Raw genomic sequence first — 12,647 nt, 5'->3', positions numbered from 1 at the left:
CCGGAGAGACTCCAATACACGAACTTTTAAATACACTTCACCCCGCCGGACTCATTTTTAAACAAGGGGTGAATGTGGTAAACCACTGTCATACCTGTCTGTGTCTGTATGTGTATTCCACTAGGTACAGGTCTGGACATGCCTCGGCTGACTCCTCCCACTATTCCAGGTATATAAGTGACTACCTCCCAGTCCCTTAGTATTCTGGACGGGTCGACCACTCGAGACAAGACCTTCATTCTTTAGTTAATAAAAGCCTGATTGTTACTCGCTCAACTTCAGTCTTTTGAGTAATTGATGGCGCATCACACTTCACCCCGCCGGACTCTCTTTTTTAAACGAGGGGTGAATGTGGTAAACCACTGTTAACCCTGTACAAGTCCAGGCATGTCTCAGCCCCTGGCTCCACCCCTAAGCCCGGGTATAAAGGTGACTCACCACCCTTTCCCCGGGAGCTCTTAGGATGGATTCACTAGCAGAGGCATGCTCTAGTTCTTAGTCAATAAAAGCCTACTTCATATAAGTCCATCTCGTAGTCTTTGGTATTGTTGATAGTGCATCAACACAAAACTAGGTGGGTTTGTGAGGAGGATGCAAAGAGGCTTCAAGGTGACTTAGACAAGTTGAGTGAGTGGGCAAATACATGGCAGATGCAGTATAATGTGGATAAATGTGAAGTTATCCATTTCGGTAGGAAAAACAAAGGTAGAGTATTATTTAAATGGTGATAGATTGGGAAATGTTGATGTACAGAGGGACCTGGATGTCCTTGTACACCAGTCACTGAAAGCAAACCTGCAGGTGCAGCAAGCAGTTAGGAAGGCAAATGGCATGTTGGCCTTCATTGCAAGAGGATTTGAGTACAGAAGCAAGGATGTCTTGCTACAGTTATACAGAGCCTTGGTGAGACCACACCTGGAGTACTGTGTGCAGTTTTGTTCTCCTTACCTAAAGAGAGGATATACTTGCCATAGAGGGAGTGCAGCGAAGGTTCACCAGACTGATTCCTGGGATGGCAGGACTGTTGTATGAGGAGAGATTGGGTCGACTATTCCTATATTCACTAGAGTTTAGAAGAATGAGAGGGGATCTCATTGAAATGTATAAAATTCTGATGGGGCTAGAGAGCCTGGTTGCAGGGAGGATGTTTCCCCTGGCTGGGGGGGTTCTAGAACGAAGGGTCACAGTCTTGGGATACAGGGTAGGACATTTAGGACTGAGATGAGGAGAAATTTCTTCAGAGGGAGGTGAACCTGTGGAATTCTCTACCACAGAAGGCTGTGGAGGCCAAGTCACTGAATATATTTAAGAAGGAGATAGATTTCTAGACACAAAAGGCATCAAGCGGTTTAGGGAGAGAGTGGGAATATGGTATTGAGATAGAGGATCAGCCATGATCATATTGAATGACGGAGCAGGCTCGAAGGGCCGAATGGCCTACTGCTCCTATTTTTCTATGTTTCTAATGTGGAAAACTGCCCAGGTATGTCCTGTCCACAAGAAGCAGGACAAATCCAATCCCACGAATTACCGCCCAATCCCACGAATTACCGCCCCATCAGTCTACTCTCAATCATCAGCAAAGCGATGGAAGGTGTCGTCGACAGTGCTAGCAAGCGGCACTTGCTCACCAATAACCTACTCACTGATGCCCAGTTTGGGTTCTGCCAGGACCACTTGGCTCATGACCTCATTAAACATGGACAAAGGAGCTGAATTCCAGAGGTGAGGTGAGAATGACTACCCTTGACATCAAGGCAGCATTTGACCAAATGTGGCATCAAGGAGCCCTAGTAAAACTGAAGTCAATGGGAATCTGGGGGGAAAATTTTCCACTGGCTGGAGTCATACCTAGCACAAAGGAAGATGGTTGTAGTGGTTGGAGGTCAATCATCACAGCCCCAGGACATCACTGCAGGAGTTTCTCAGGGCAGTGTCCTAGGCCCAACCCTCTTCAGCTGCTTCATCAATGACGTTCCCTCAATCATAAAGTCAGAAGTGGGGATGTTCGCTGAAGCAGTATTCAGTGCCATTCACAACTCCTCAGATAATGAAGCAGTCCATGCCCGCATGCAACAAGACCTGGACAACATTCGGGCTTGTGCTGATAAGTGGCAGGCAACATTCGCGCCACACAAGTGCCAGGCAATGACTATCTCCAACAAGCGAGAGCCTAACCACCACCCCTTGACATTCAACGGCATTACCATTGTCGAATCCCCAACCATCAACATCCTGGGGGTCACCATTGACCAGAAACTTAACTGGACCAGCCACAGAAATACTGTGGCAACAAGAGCAGGTCAGAGGCTGGGTATTCTGCAGCGAGTATCTCACCTCCTGACTCCCCAAAGCCTTTCCATCATCTACAAGGCACAAGTCAGGAGTGTGATGGAATACTCTTCACTTGCCTGCATGAGTGCAGCTCCAACAACACTCAAGAAGCTCGACACTATCCAAGACAAAGCAGCCTGCTTGATTGGCACCCCATCCGCCACCTTAAACATTCACTCCCTCCACCACCGGCGTACCGTGGCTGCAGTGTGCACCATCTACAAGATGCACTGCAGCAACTCTCCAAGGCTTCTTCGGCAGCACCGCCCAAACCCACCTTGAAGGACAAGGGCATCAGGCACATAGAAACACCACCACCTCCAAGTTCCCCTACAAGTCACACACCATCCTGACTTAGAAGTATATCGGCCGTTCCTTCATCGTCGCTGGGTCAAAATCCTGGAACTCCCTACCTAACAGCACTGTGGGAGCACCTTCACCACACGGACTGCAGTGGTTCAAGAAGGCGGCTCACCACCACCTTATTAAGGGCAATTAGGGATGGGCAATAAATGATGGCCTTGCCAGTGATGCCCACATCCCAGGAATGAATTAAAAAAAAGTGCTCTGATGCGCAGTTGGTTTGAAACGTCAGTGAGTACTGTAATTCTTAAGCAATGCAAGTGAACTATGGCGGGCGTTCAACCCCATTCTCTAGCCATTCTGCTAAGTTTGATGATTGAAAAGAAATAGACTGACTTGCATTTCTATAGCGCCTTTCACAACCTCAGGATGTCCCAAAGCGCTTTACAGCCAATGAAGTATTTTTGAAGTGTAGTCACTGTTGTCATGTAAGAAATGCAGCAGCCAATTTGCGCACAGCAAGCTCCCACAAACGGCAATGAAATAAATGACAAGATCGTCTGTTGTAGGTGTTGGTTGAGAGAGAAATATTGGCCAGGACACCGAAAGAACTCTGCTCTTCTACGAATGGTGCTGTGGGATCTTTTGCGTTCACTTGCGAAGGCCTTGGTTTAATGTCTCAACCGAAAGACGTCACCTCCCAGCACCCGATCACTGCTGCACAGAAGCGCCAACCTAGAATATGTGCTTGAGTCTCTGGAGTGGGGCTTAAACCCACAAACTTCTGACTCGAAGGCATAAGTGCTACCAACTGAGCCAAGGCAGACGCCTCAAATTGTGGGGAAACATTTTCATTTGATTTCAGACGGGGCTGTGTTGTAAGTATGGAGGGCACTTTTTAAGGGGTGTGTTTACAAACCAACTTTAGTGTCACCGTGAAGTGGTTTGCAATGCTAAAGTAGACATATCAACTTGGAGTAATCCGACTGCTCCACAGCCCTGGGAACTTGAAACCTCCAGCAACCTGGGGTTCAAACCCTAACTGCTCCGCTCTTAAAGCAGTGCGAACATGGTCGCCAGACTCGATAGTAACACTCCTTCTGTGTCAGTGCACCCTAATATTTCTACTATTTTGAGAGAAGTGGCTATTACATTTACTGCAGAAGTTAACCCCATCTGTCACCTTCAGCATTCTACCAAGCCTATAGTTGCTGAATGGTGGGGCACTGTAGTCCTGTGGCAAGTAGTGGGCACACCCCCTGCTACCTGAGTCAGGGCAGTTAAAATCACTAAAGGAATACTTCCCGAAGAACTTATCCCTGTAACTGCAAGTACTTTTGCGAAAAGTTGCGTTGGCTTGTAGCTACCTTGTGTACCTGGATCTTTGCAATAATGAATCTTCCTTTGCTTTATGGGGGGAATTTTTCGGGGGGGCTTGTGGGCGGGTCGGGTGGGAATTTTTTTTTTTGACGGCGGGACCTCTGTCAACCCACCGTCATGTGCCTTTCCCAGATGTCAGGTCTGTCCGCGCTGAACAAACCCAACGTGCAGCAGCGGGGAAGGCAATTCAAGTCATTACGATCTTGTTAACAGCCCATGAAGTATTTTGAGCTCACCTTTACCTTTTACGAGGTCGCCCACGGGGTTCACGCTGCTCGGGGTTCACGTCGGGTAAGGAGGGTGGGAGTTGAATGGCCATGGAATCATCTAGTTACTTGATGGCTGCAAATGTGCTATAAAAGCTCCCATCTTGCATCTGTTCACTTTCCAAGCTCTCAAGCTGTTGCTTACTGCATGTGGAAGACAGATTGAGCTTTATGCAAGTTGCAAGTGTTTGGAGTAAACTCTCTATCTAGTGCCACCTCATTGAAACAACCTCTCTCATCACTGACTGATCGCTTCGTCATCTCAACCTCACCTGCCATCTATTACATCAACATCGGTGTGCTTGAAACTATCTCACCTTGGTCTTCAGAATCCCACCACGATCAGCGCCAACACCACCAGCATCAACAACAACAACACCATCCTTCTCCGCAATCAACTGATGTTGCACTGGACAGAGGGCATCAGCAGCACATTGCTGTCAGGGATGGCCTCACCATGGCCAGATTTACTTCACTTGACGCTGTACACCCTGGCTGCCACATGATGCATCAGATTGGCACCACCCCACACCAATACCATAAAGCATCCCTACAATGTCCAAGCTATTTCTTTCACACTCATTACCAGTGCGGGGGGGGGGGGGGGGAGGTTACTGTTATGTCTCACCATTCACTGCAACTTACTAAGCCACTTCCAAAGGTTCGCACAAATCTGTCCAAGAACGCAAATTGTTGGCAGTAAAGATTTTGATGTTTGACAGCACATTAACAGAAACTTCACATGAACATTGGCTAAAGCACACAAGTGCCTGCCCTTGTGTGTTATGATTGCACTAGGATGAGGGTGAGTGTGAGGGGTGGCTAGTGAGATGGGGAAGTGATAATGTAGAGAGAGGGATGGGTGGAGGTGCAAGGTAAGTTGGTGTGAGTAAAGATGGGCAGGGGAGGCAGAGTGATGGGGATGTGATGAGTGGCACAGGAGGATGAAGTTGAGTGTGGCTTTGAAGTAACGTTTTGTGATTTACTGAGATCATTGAAAGGTTTGCGCCACTGCAGCCTGGTCCTCCTGACGACATCCCTGCTTGGGTCCTCCTGTGCAATGTGCAACCAGGCTGTGTTGATCACCTGGGGAGGTCTCTTCTGCTCATGGGAAGGGAAGAGAACCTCCCTGTGTGCTGTGACTCCCTCCATAAGTATATAAAGGGAGTCATAGGAGAGCCTGGGTGCAGTGCTTGTCAGTGTTTGCAGCACCTCAATGCTGTAGGACACTGACAGCACAAATGTCAAAATAAATTTGGACATGGTCCCTTTAAGGAAACCGGCTGATGAAGCGTCATCGAATGACGTCACCAGACCCGCTTCTTTCAATTGGCCGGCAAACGTGCTGGGCAGGCTTAATGGGCCCAATCAGGGGAAAATAATTTTGGACAGTGAGGTCGACCTGCCACCGACGTCGCCTGCCACGGACCCGCCGAGGTTGGTAAAATCCAGCCCTATATTTGCAATGTTATGGCGCTGAATAATGATGCAAGGGCTACCAGGTCTAATGAGACTTGCCCTTTAAACATCATACAGGATTTACAATGTTGTGCCTGTCTGATGCAATGCTCTCCACTTTCTTCCCCCCCCCCCCCCCCCCCCCCCGGGCTTCCTCCAAGGGCATTGTGACCCCCATCCCTGCAGATGAGGCCAGTGAATCAGTTGATAAAGGATTGTCGATGGCTGTACGTTCAGACATTACTGATGGGCATCAATCTCTTTGTTTTGCAGTTGGTTTGTGCCTCTGGTGATCACCGTGGCCGCTGTTAGTCTGCAGAAAATAGGTTATGATGCATCCGACGTGTCGGTGGGCTGGTGCTGGGTCAGTATCGAGGCAGAAGATCATGTCTTGTGGATGTTGCTAACAGGCAAAATCTGGGAATTCATAGCCTACATCACCCTGCCAACTCTTTACATCCTCATTAAGAAACACATCTACAGAGCGGTAAGAAGGAACATTTTGTGACGTGTTGTGCTCTGATAAAGGCCGGTCTGACTTTTAAAGGTCAGGGTTCCTAAAGATTGTGAATTTCTTATTTCTTTTTTTCTTTTATAAAAAAAAAAAAGCAGTTGACCAGACTCTTCTGGCCTGCCCTGTACCCCAATCCTTGTTACATCTATCTAGCTGATAGCTCTTGCCCCATCTGCTGATAAACACCTCAATTTATTTTGGGGTGGGGAAGAGGAATGAGCAGCCTAGCTGGATTAAATCCGACCATTGAAGATGAAAAATGTCATCAGCTACTCCACAAGTGGCTAACGATGTATGTCTCGTATAAAGACACATAGTGCATAAGAAATAGGAGCAGGAGTCGGCCAGTTGGACCTTCGAGCCTGCTCCGCCATTCAATAAGATCATGGCTGATCTTCTACCTCATCTCCACTTTCCTGCACTATCCCCCAAATCCCTTTATTCCCTTTTAATATTCAAAAATCTATCGATCTCTGTTTTGAATATACTCAACGACTGAGCCTCCACAGCCCTCTGGGGTAGAGAATTCCAAAGATTCACCAGCCTCTGAGTGAAGAAATTTCTCCTCATCTCAGTCCTAAATGGCCGACCCCTTATTCTGAGACTGTGACCCCTGGTTCTCGACTCCCCAGCCAGGGGAAACATCCTCCCTGCATCTACCCTGTCAAGCCCTGTAAGAATTTTGTATGTTTCAATGAGATCCCCTCATTCTTCTAAATTCTAGAGAATACAGGCCTAGTCTACTCAATCTCTCCTCATGGGACAATTCCCCCATCCCAGGAACCAGTCTGGTGAACCTTCGTTGCACTCCCTCTATGGCAAGTATATCTTCCTTGGGTAAGGAGACCAAAACTGTCCACAATACTCCAGGTGTGGTCTCGCCAGGGCCCTATATAATTGCAGTAAGACATACACCTACGTTTTAACTTGTATCTCAGTCAATATTTCGGCACTTCTGCTCCTCTGGACTCATCTTGCCACTGGACAAGCATCATGTGATAATAATTGAGGAACATTTTTTTTGCTTGAGTTGCCACCTTGCAATGTTTTAAATTTCCCTAATTAGGCCTCTTGAAAAATTGAAGTAACTTGGGATCGTGGATTCTTTTCTTGGGCCCAGATTTGGGAGGAAACTTCCTGTATTTAGAGCCACTCCGCTGCTCTGCACTTGACCCTTGGGCTGAAGATAATGTTGGGGCATCGTGTGCACTTCACCACAAGTTGTAAGGAAAGGGGTTGGTGCTTTATTATTCCCCAAGCTACAATCAGCAGAGTTTTATTGAACTTTTTTTTTTGTATTCGTTCACTGGAATGCCAGGCCAGCATTATTGCCCATCCCTAGTTGCCCTTGAGAAGGTGGTGGTGAGCTGCCGCCTTGAACCGCTGCAGTCCGTGTGGTGAAGGTACTCCCACACAGTGCTGTTGGGGAGGGAGTTCCAGGATTTTGACCCAGCAACGATGAAGGATTGGCCGATATACTTCCAAGGCAGGATGGTGTGTGTGACTTGGAGGGGAACTTGGAGGTGATGGTGTTCCCATGCGCCTGCTGCTCTTGTCCTTCTAGGTGGAAGAGGTCGCGGGTTTGGGAGGTGCTGCCGAAACTTGGCGAGTTGCTGCAGTGCATCTTGTAGATGGTACACACTGCAGCCACGGTACGCTGGTGGTGGAGGGATTGAATGGTTAAGGTGGTCGATGGGGTGCCAATTAAGTGGGCTGCATTGTCCTGGATGGTGTTGAGCTTCCTGAGTGTTGTTGGAGCTGCACTCATCCAGAAAAATAGAGAGTATTCCATCACACTCCTTACTTGTGCCTTGTGGATGGTGGAAAGGCTTTGGGGAGTCAGGAGGTGACTTCCTAAATAAACTGCAGGTGATTTCCTAAATATGAAAGTTAATGACTGCTTAGAACGTCTGCAGTTAGGAATCTAATGAATAAGCGGTACAATTTTAAGATAATTGGCAAAAGAACCAGAGGGGAGATGAGAATTTTTTTTTTTTTTTTTTCAACAGAATTTGAAAAAGAAAAATTTGCAGGGCTATGGCGGGGGACACGGGGGAGTGGGACTAATCGGACAGCTTTTTCCAAGTGCCAGCACCAGCACGATGGGCCCAATGGCCTCCTGTGCTGTAAGATTCTGAGATCGCGCCACCCCGTCTGCCACTTCTAGATGAATGCCCCATAAGAACCTCAGTTGACTTCTGTGTATAGAAACTCCTCTACAGTTTTATTTCCGACTAATAATTGTAGGCATTTAGCATTGTCGATTGACTGACTGACTCGCGTGTAACAGCTTGATGCTTTCCCCTGTGGCAGGGCTCAGCAGGAAGCCTGCAGAATCGTTACACAGCCAACTATTGTATGAGAGAAGACACTGATCTCCTGCTGTGCTATTACTTACCGTCTTATCTGTGTAAGTTTGTAGTCGACCTCCAAGCTGTGACAGTGCAGGATATTGTGAGGAAAAAGGCATTTATGTTCAGACAATTGTAGGTTTGGAGTGAACAAAATCAAGATTGTGCAAGTTTTTTGATTTGGGTAATTGAGATCTGGTGGGAGTGCCAAATTTAAGCGAGTATTGGGAGGTCTGCAGGATCCCAATTTTTTTAATATTGTGATTATGTCTACATGGAGAGGTACTTTGTGTTGAACTTGAAAACAGGAACAGGGCTGTGAATATACGGAGCATTTAGGAACGGAAGTTAAACCACTTCACAAAGATAAGTACAAGTGACGGAGGCCATTCGGTCCATACAGCAACAACTTGCATTTATATAGCACCTTTCACAGCCTCTGGACGTCCCAAAGCACTTCACAGCCAATGAATTACTTTCGAAGTGTAGTCACTGTTGTAATGTGGGGGAACGCAGAGACAGGAGTAGCACCTTGGGCTTGCTCCGCCATTCAATTAGATCGTGGCTGATCTGTACCGCCACTCCATTTCCCCGCCTTTGCTCCATATCCCTTGATGCCCTTACCGAACCACAAAATTTAACTATACAACATTGAAGCTTTGACCATGCTCGATCAGCTCTGATGGACGGGTCACATCGTCCGCATGCCCGATACGAGACTCCCAAAACAAGCGCTCTACTTGGAGCTCCGACATGGCAAGAGAGCCCCAGGTGGGCAGAGGAAATGCTTCAAGGACACCCTCCAAGCCTCCTTGAAAATGTGTAACATCCCCACCGACACCTGGGAATCCCTGGCCCAAGACCACACAAAGTGGAGGAGAGGCATCCGGGAAGGCGCCGAACACCTCGAGTCTCTTCGCTGGGAGCAAGCGGAAGCCAAGCGCAAACCGCGAAAGGAGCGCACATCAACCCAAGCACCCCACCCACCTGCCCCTTCAACCACTGTCTGCCCCACCTGTGACAGAGACTGTAGGTCCCGCATTGGACTCATCAGTCACCTGAGGACTAATTTTTAGTGTGGAAGCAAGTCATCCTCAGTTCCAAGGGATTGCCTACGAAGGATCTCTGTCTTGAAAGCTCCAGTGTGCCAGCATCCACAGCCCTTTGGGGGAGAGTTCCAAATTTCTACCACCCTTTGTGTGGAAAGTGCTTTCTGATTTCTGCTCCTGAATGGCCTAGCTTTAATTTTAAGATTATGTCCCCTCGTTCTTGATTTCCCCCACTTGAGAGAATAGTTTCTCCGTATCTACCCTATCGAATCCTTTTAACATTTTAAACACCGCGATCAGATCACCCCTCAAGCTCCTATACTCCAGGGAATACAAGCCAAGTTTATGCAACCTGTCCTCCTAATTTAACCATCTAGCGTATCCTAGAAGCCCACTGCCCCCCTCCCCCGATTTGTGTCCAGCTCCCTCTTGAAGGATTCCAGAGATTTTGGCTCTAGCACTCTGCCTTGAACACTTGGTTGAACGGAAGCTATGACTTTCTGCAGAAATTTCTGCCACTGTTGAACCAGTCGAACACACACATGCTGACTCGTTTGAAGTAATCAAAAAGGAAGCCGACATGGTTGATTTTGGAAAAATGTTTTTGTTCCCTCATTATAGCCATGTCGTCTATCATTTCCCTTTACAGAGAATGAAATATGGCTCCTCAGACTAAACTAAAACTTGCCAGCCCAACTACAGGGAAATGGTCCCTTAAACAAATCTGTCCACAATGTGACTTTAATACTGCTAATTGAGTTGTGTCACATGTAACTGAACAAATCTATTTGTACCCCTTCTAACTGCCAGTTATTTACAATCTATCTTAATCCTTAAGGTTCAGACAGAATTAGACAAATTCCATTTTAGATTTTCTTTTTTTTTTAATGGATGACTTGATTAAAGCAAAGCAAATATAAAACTTTTTTATTTTACCCAGAATAAGTTAATCCTAATCTTTTTTGAAAAGATTTCCGTGACTTCATACTGCTAATCTTTGTCTTGTGGCTTGGTGAACAATACCATGTTTATGTTCAAAGACTGAGCCAGCTGAGGGGGGGGAAGGGATGGGATCCATTTCACAGGCCAGTAGAACTGCCTATAAATAGACTTTGTGCTGTATGAGTGAATCAAACCCATCGTCCGAGGGCAGTGTTGGTGTTCCCCCTCTCTAGGCCAGCAGGATGGGATTGGTAGTGGTTTTGTGACTGAGACCATCCGTCACTTTTTCCTTGCTTGCCTGTTGCTTTTGGGACCAGGGGAGGCCATTCAGCCCCTCGAGCCTGTTCCACCATTCAGTGAGATCATGGCTGATCCACAACCTAATTCCATATAGCCATGATGTGGAGATGCCGGTGTTGGACTGGGGTGGACAAATGTGAGAAGTCACACAACACCAGGTTGTAGTCCAACAGCTGTGTAGTCCAACAGCCAATCACAAGCTTTCGGAGCGCTGCTCCTTCGTCAGGTGAAGTCGAAGGAGCAGTGCTCCGAAAGCTTGTGATTTTCAAATAAAGCTGTTGGACTATAACCTGGTGTTGTGTGACTTCTCACATAATTCCATATACCCACCTTTGCCCCATATCCCTTGATACCTTTGGTTAACAAAAACCTATCAATCTCAGACCTAGCATCAATTGCCATTTGCAGAAGAGGGTTCCAAACTTCTACCACCCTTTGTGTGTAGAAGTGTTTCCTAATTTCACTCCTGAAAGGTCTGGCTCTAATTTTTAGACTATGCCCCCTAGTCCGAGACTCTCCAACCAGCGGAAATAGTTTCTCTCTATCTACCCTATCGGTTCCCCTTAATATCTTGAAAACTTTGATCAGATCACCCCTTAACCACCTAAATTCCAGGGACTCACCTTCATAGAATCATCGAAGTTTACAGCACAGACGGAGGCCATTCGGCCCATCTTGTCCGTGCCGGCCGACGAGCTCTCCAGCCTAATCCCACTTTCCAGCACTTGGTCCGTAGCCCTGTAGGTTACGGCACTTCAAGTGCACAGTCAAGTACTTTTTAAATGTGATGAGGGTTTCTGCCTCTACCACCCTTTCAGGCAGTGAGTTCCAGACCCCCACCACCCTCTGGATGAAAAAAATTCACCTCAAATCCCCTCTAAACCTCCTACCAATTACTTTAAATCTGTGCCCCCTGGTTATTGACCTCTCTGCTAAGGTCCCTCCTGGCCACACTATCCAGGCCCCTCAATTTTATACACCTCAATTAGGTCTTCCCTCAGCCTCCTCTGTTCCAAAGAAAACAACCCCAGCCTATCCAGTCTTTTCTCAGAGCTAAAATTCTCCAGCCCAGGCAACATCCACATAAATCTCCTCTGCACCCCCTCTCTAGTACAATCACATCCATCCTGTAATGTGGTGACCAGAACTGCATGCAGTATTCTATCTGCGGCCTAACTAATGTTTTATACAGTTCAAGCATAACCCCCCTGCTCTTGTATTCTATGCCTCGGCTAATAAAGGCAAGTATCCCGTGTGCCGCCTTAACCGCCTATCTACCTGTCCTGCTACCTTCAGGGATCTGTGGACATGCACTCCAAGGTCCCTCTGATCCTCTGCACTTCTCAGTGTCCTACCATTTATAGTGTATTCCCTTGTCTTGTTTGCCCTCCCCAAATGCATTATCTCACACTTCTCTAGATTGAATTCCATTTGGCACTGTTCTGCCCACCTGTCCAATCCATTGATATCTTCCTGCAGTCTACAGCTTTTTTTTCTTCGTTATCAACCACACGGCCAATTTTTGTGTCATCTGCAAACTTCTTAATCATACTTCCTACATCCAAGTCCAAATCATTTGATATATACTAACAAGCAAAGGACCCAGTACTGAGCCCTGTGGAACCCCACTGGAAACAGCCTTCCAGTCACAAACACCCTTCGACCATTACCCTTTGTTTCCTGCCTCTGAGCCAATTTTGGATCCAACTTGCCACTTTGCCTTGGATCCCATGGGCTTTTACTTTCGTGA

The 12,647-nt window shown here is 47.2% G+C and overlaps 1 protein-coding gene across 1 annotated transcript in view; it reads left to right on the top strand.

Annotated features, from left to right (window-relative positions):
* Positions 1–12,647, top strand: part of gpr157 (G protein-coupled receptor 157) — a 43,204-nt gene that overhangs the window by 18,396 nt on the left and 12,161 nt on the right. Inside the window, 1 exon segment of the mRNA XM_085967357.1 lies at positions 6,015–6,228. Coding sequence (XP_085823483.1) covers positions 6,015–6,228 — 214 coding nt within the window.

The sequence above is a fragment of the Somniosus microcephalus genome, chromosome 25 (assembly GCF_052327205.1).
Source record: "Somniosus microcephalus isolate GS21.2 chromosome 25, FLI_Smic_1.0, whole genome shotgun sequence".
Classification (NCBI taxonomy): domain Eukaryota; kingdom Metazoa; phylum Chordata; class Chondrichthyes; order Squaliformes; family Somniosidae; genus Somniosus; species Somniosus microcephalus.
Note: the sequence above shows the minus strand (reverse complement) of the source record. Positions and strands in the feature narration are given on the sequence as shown.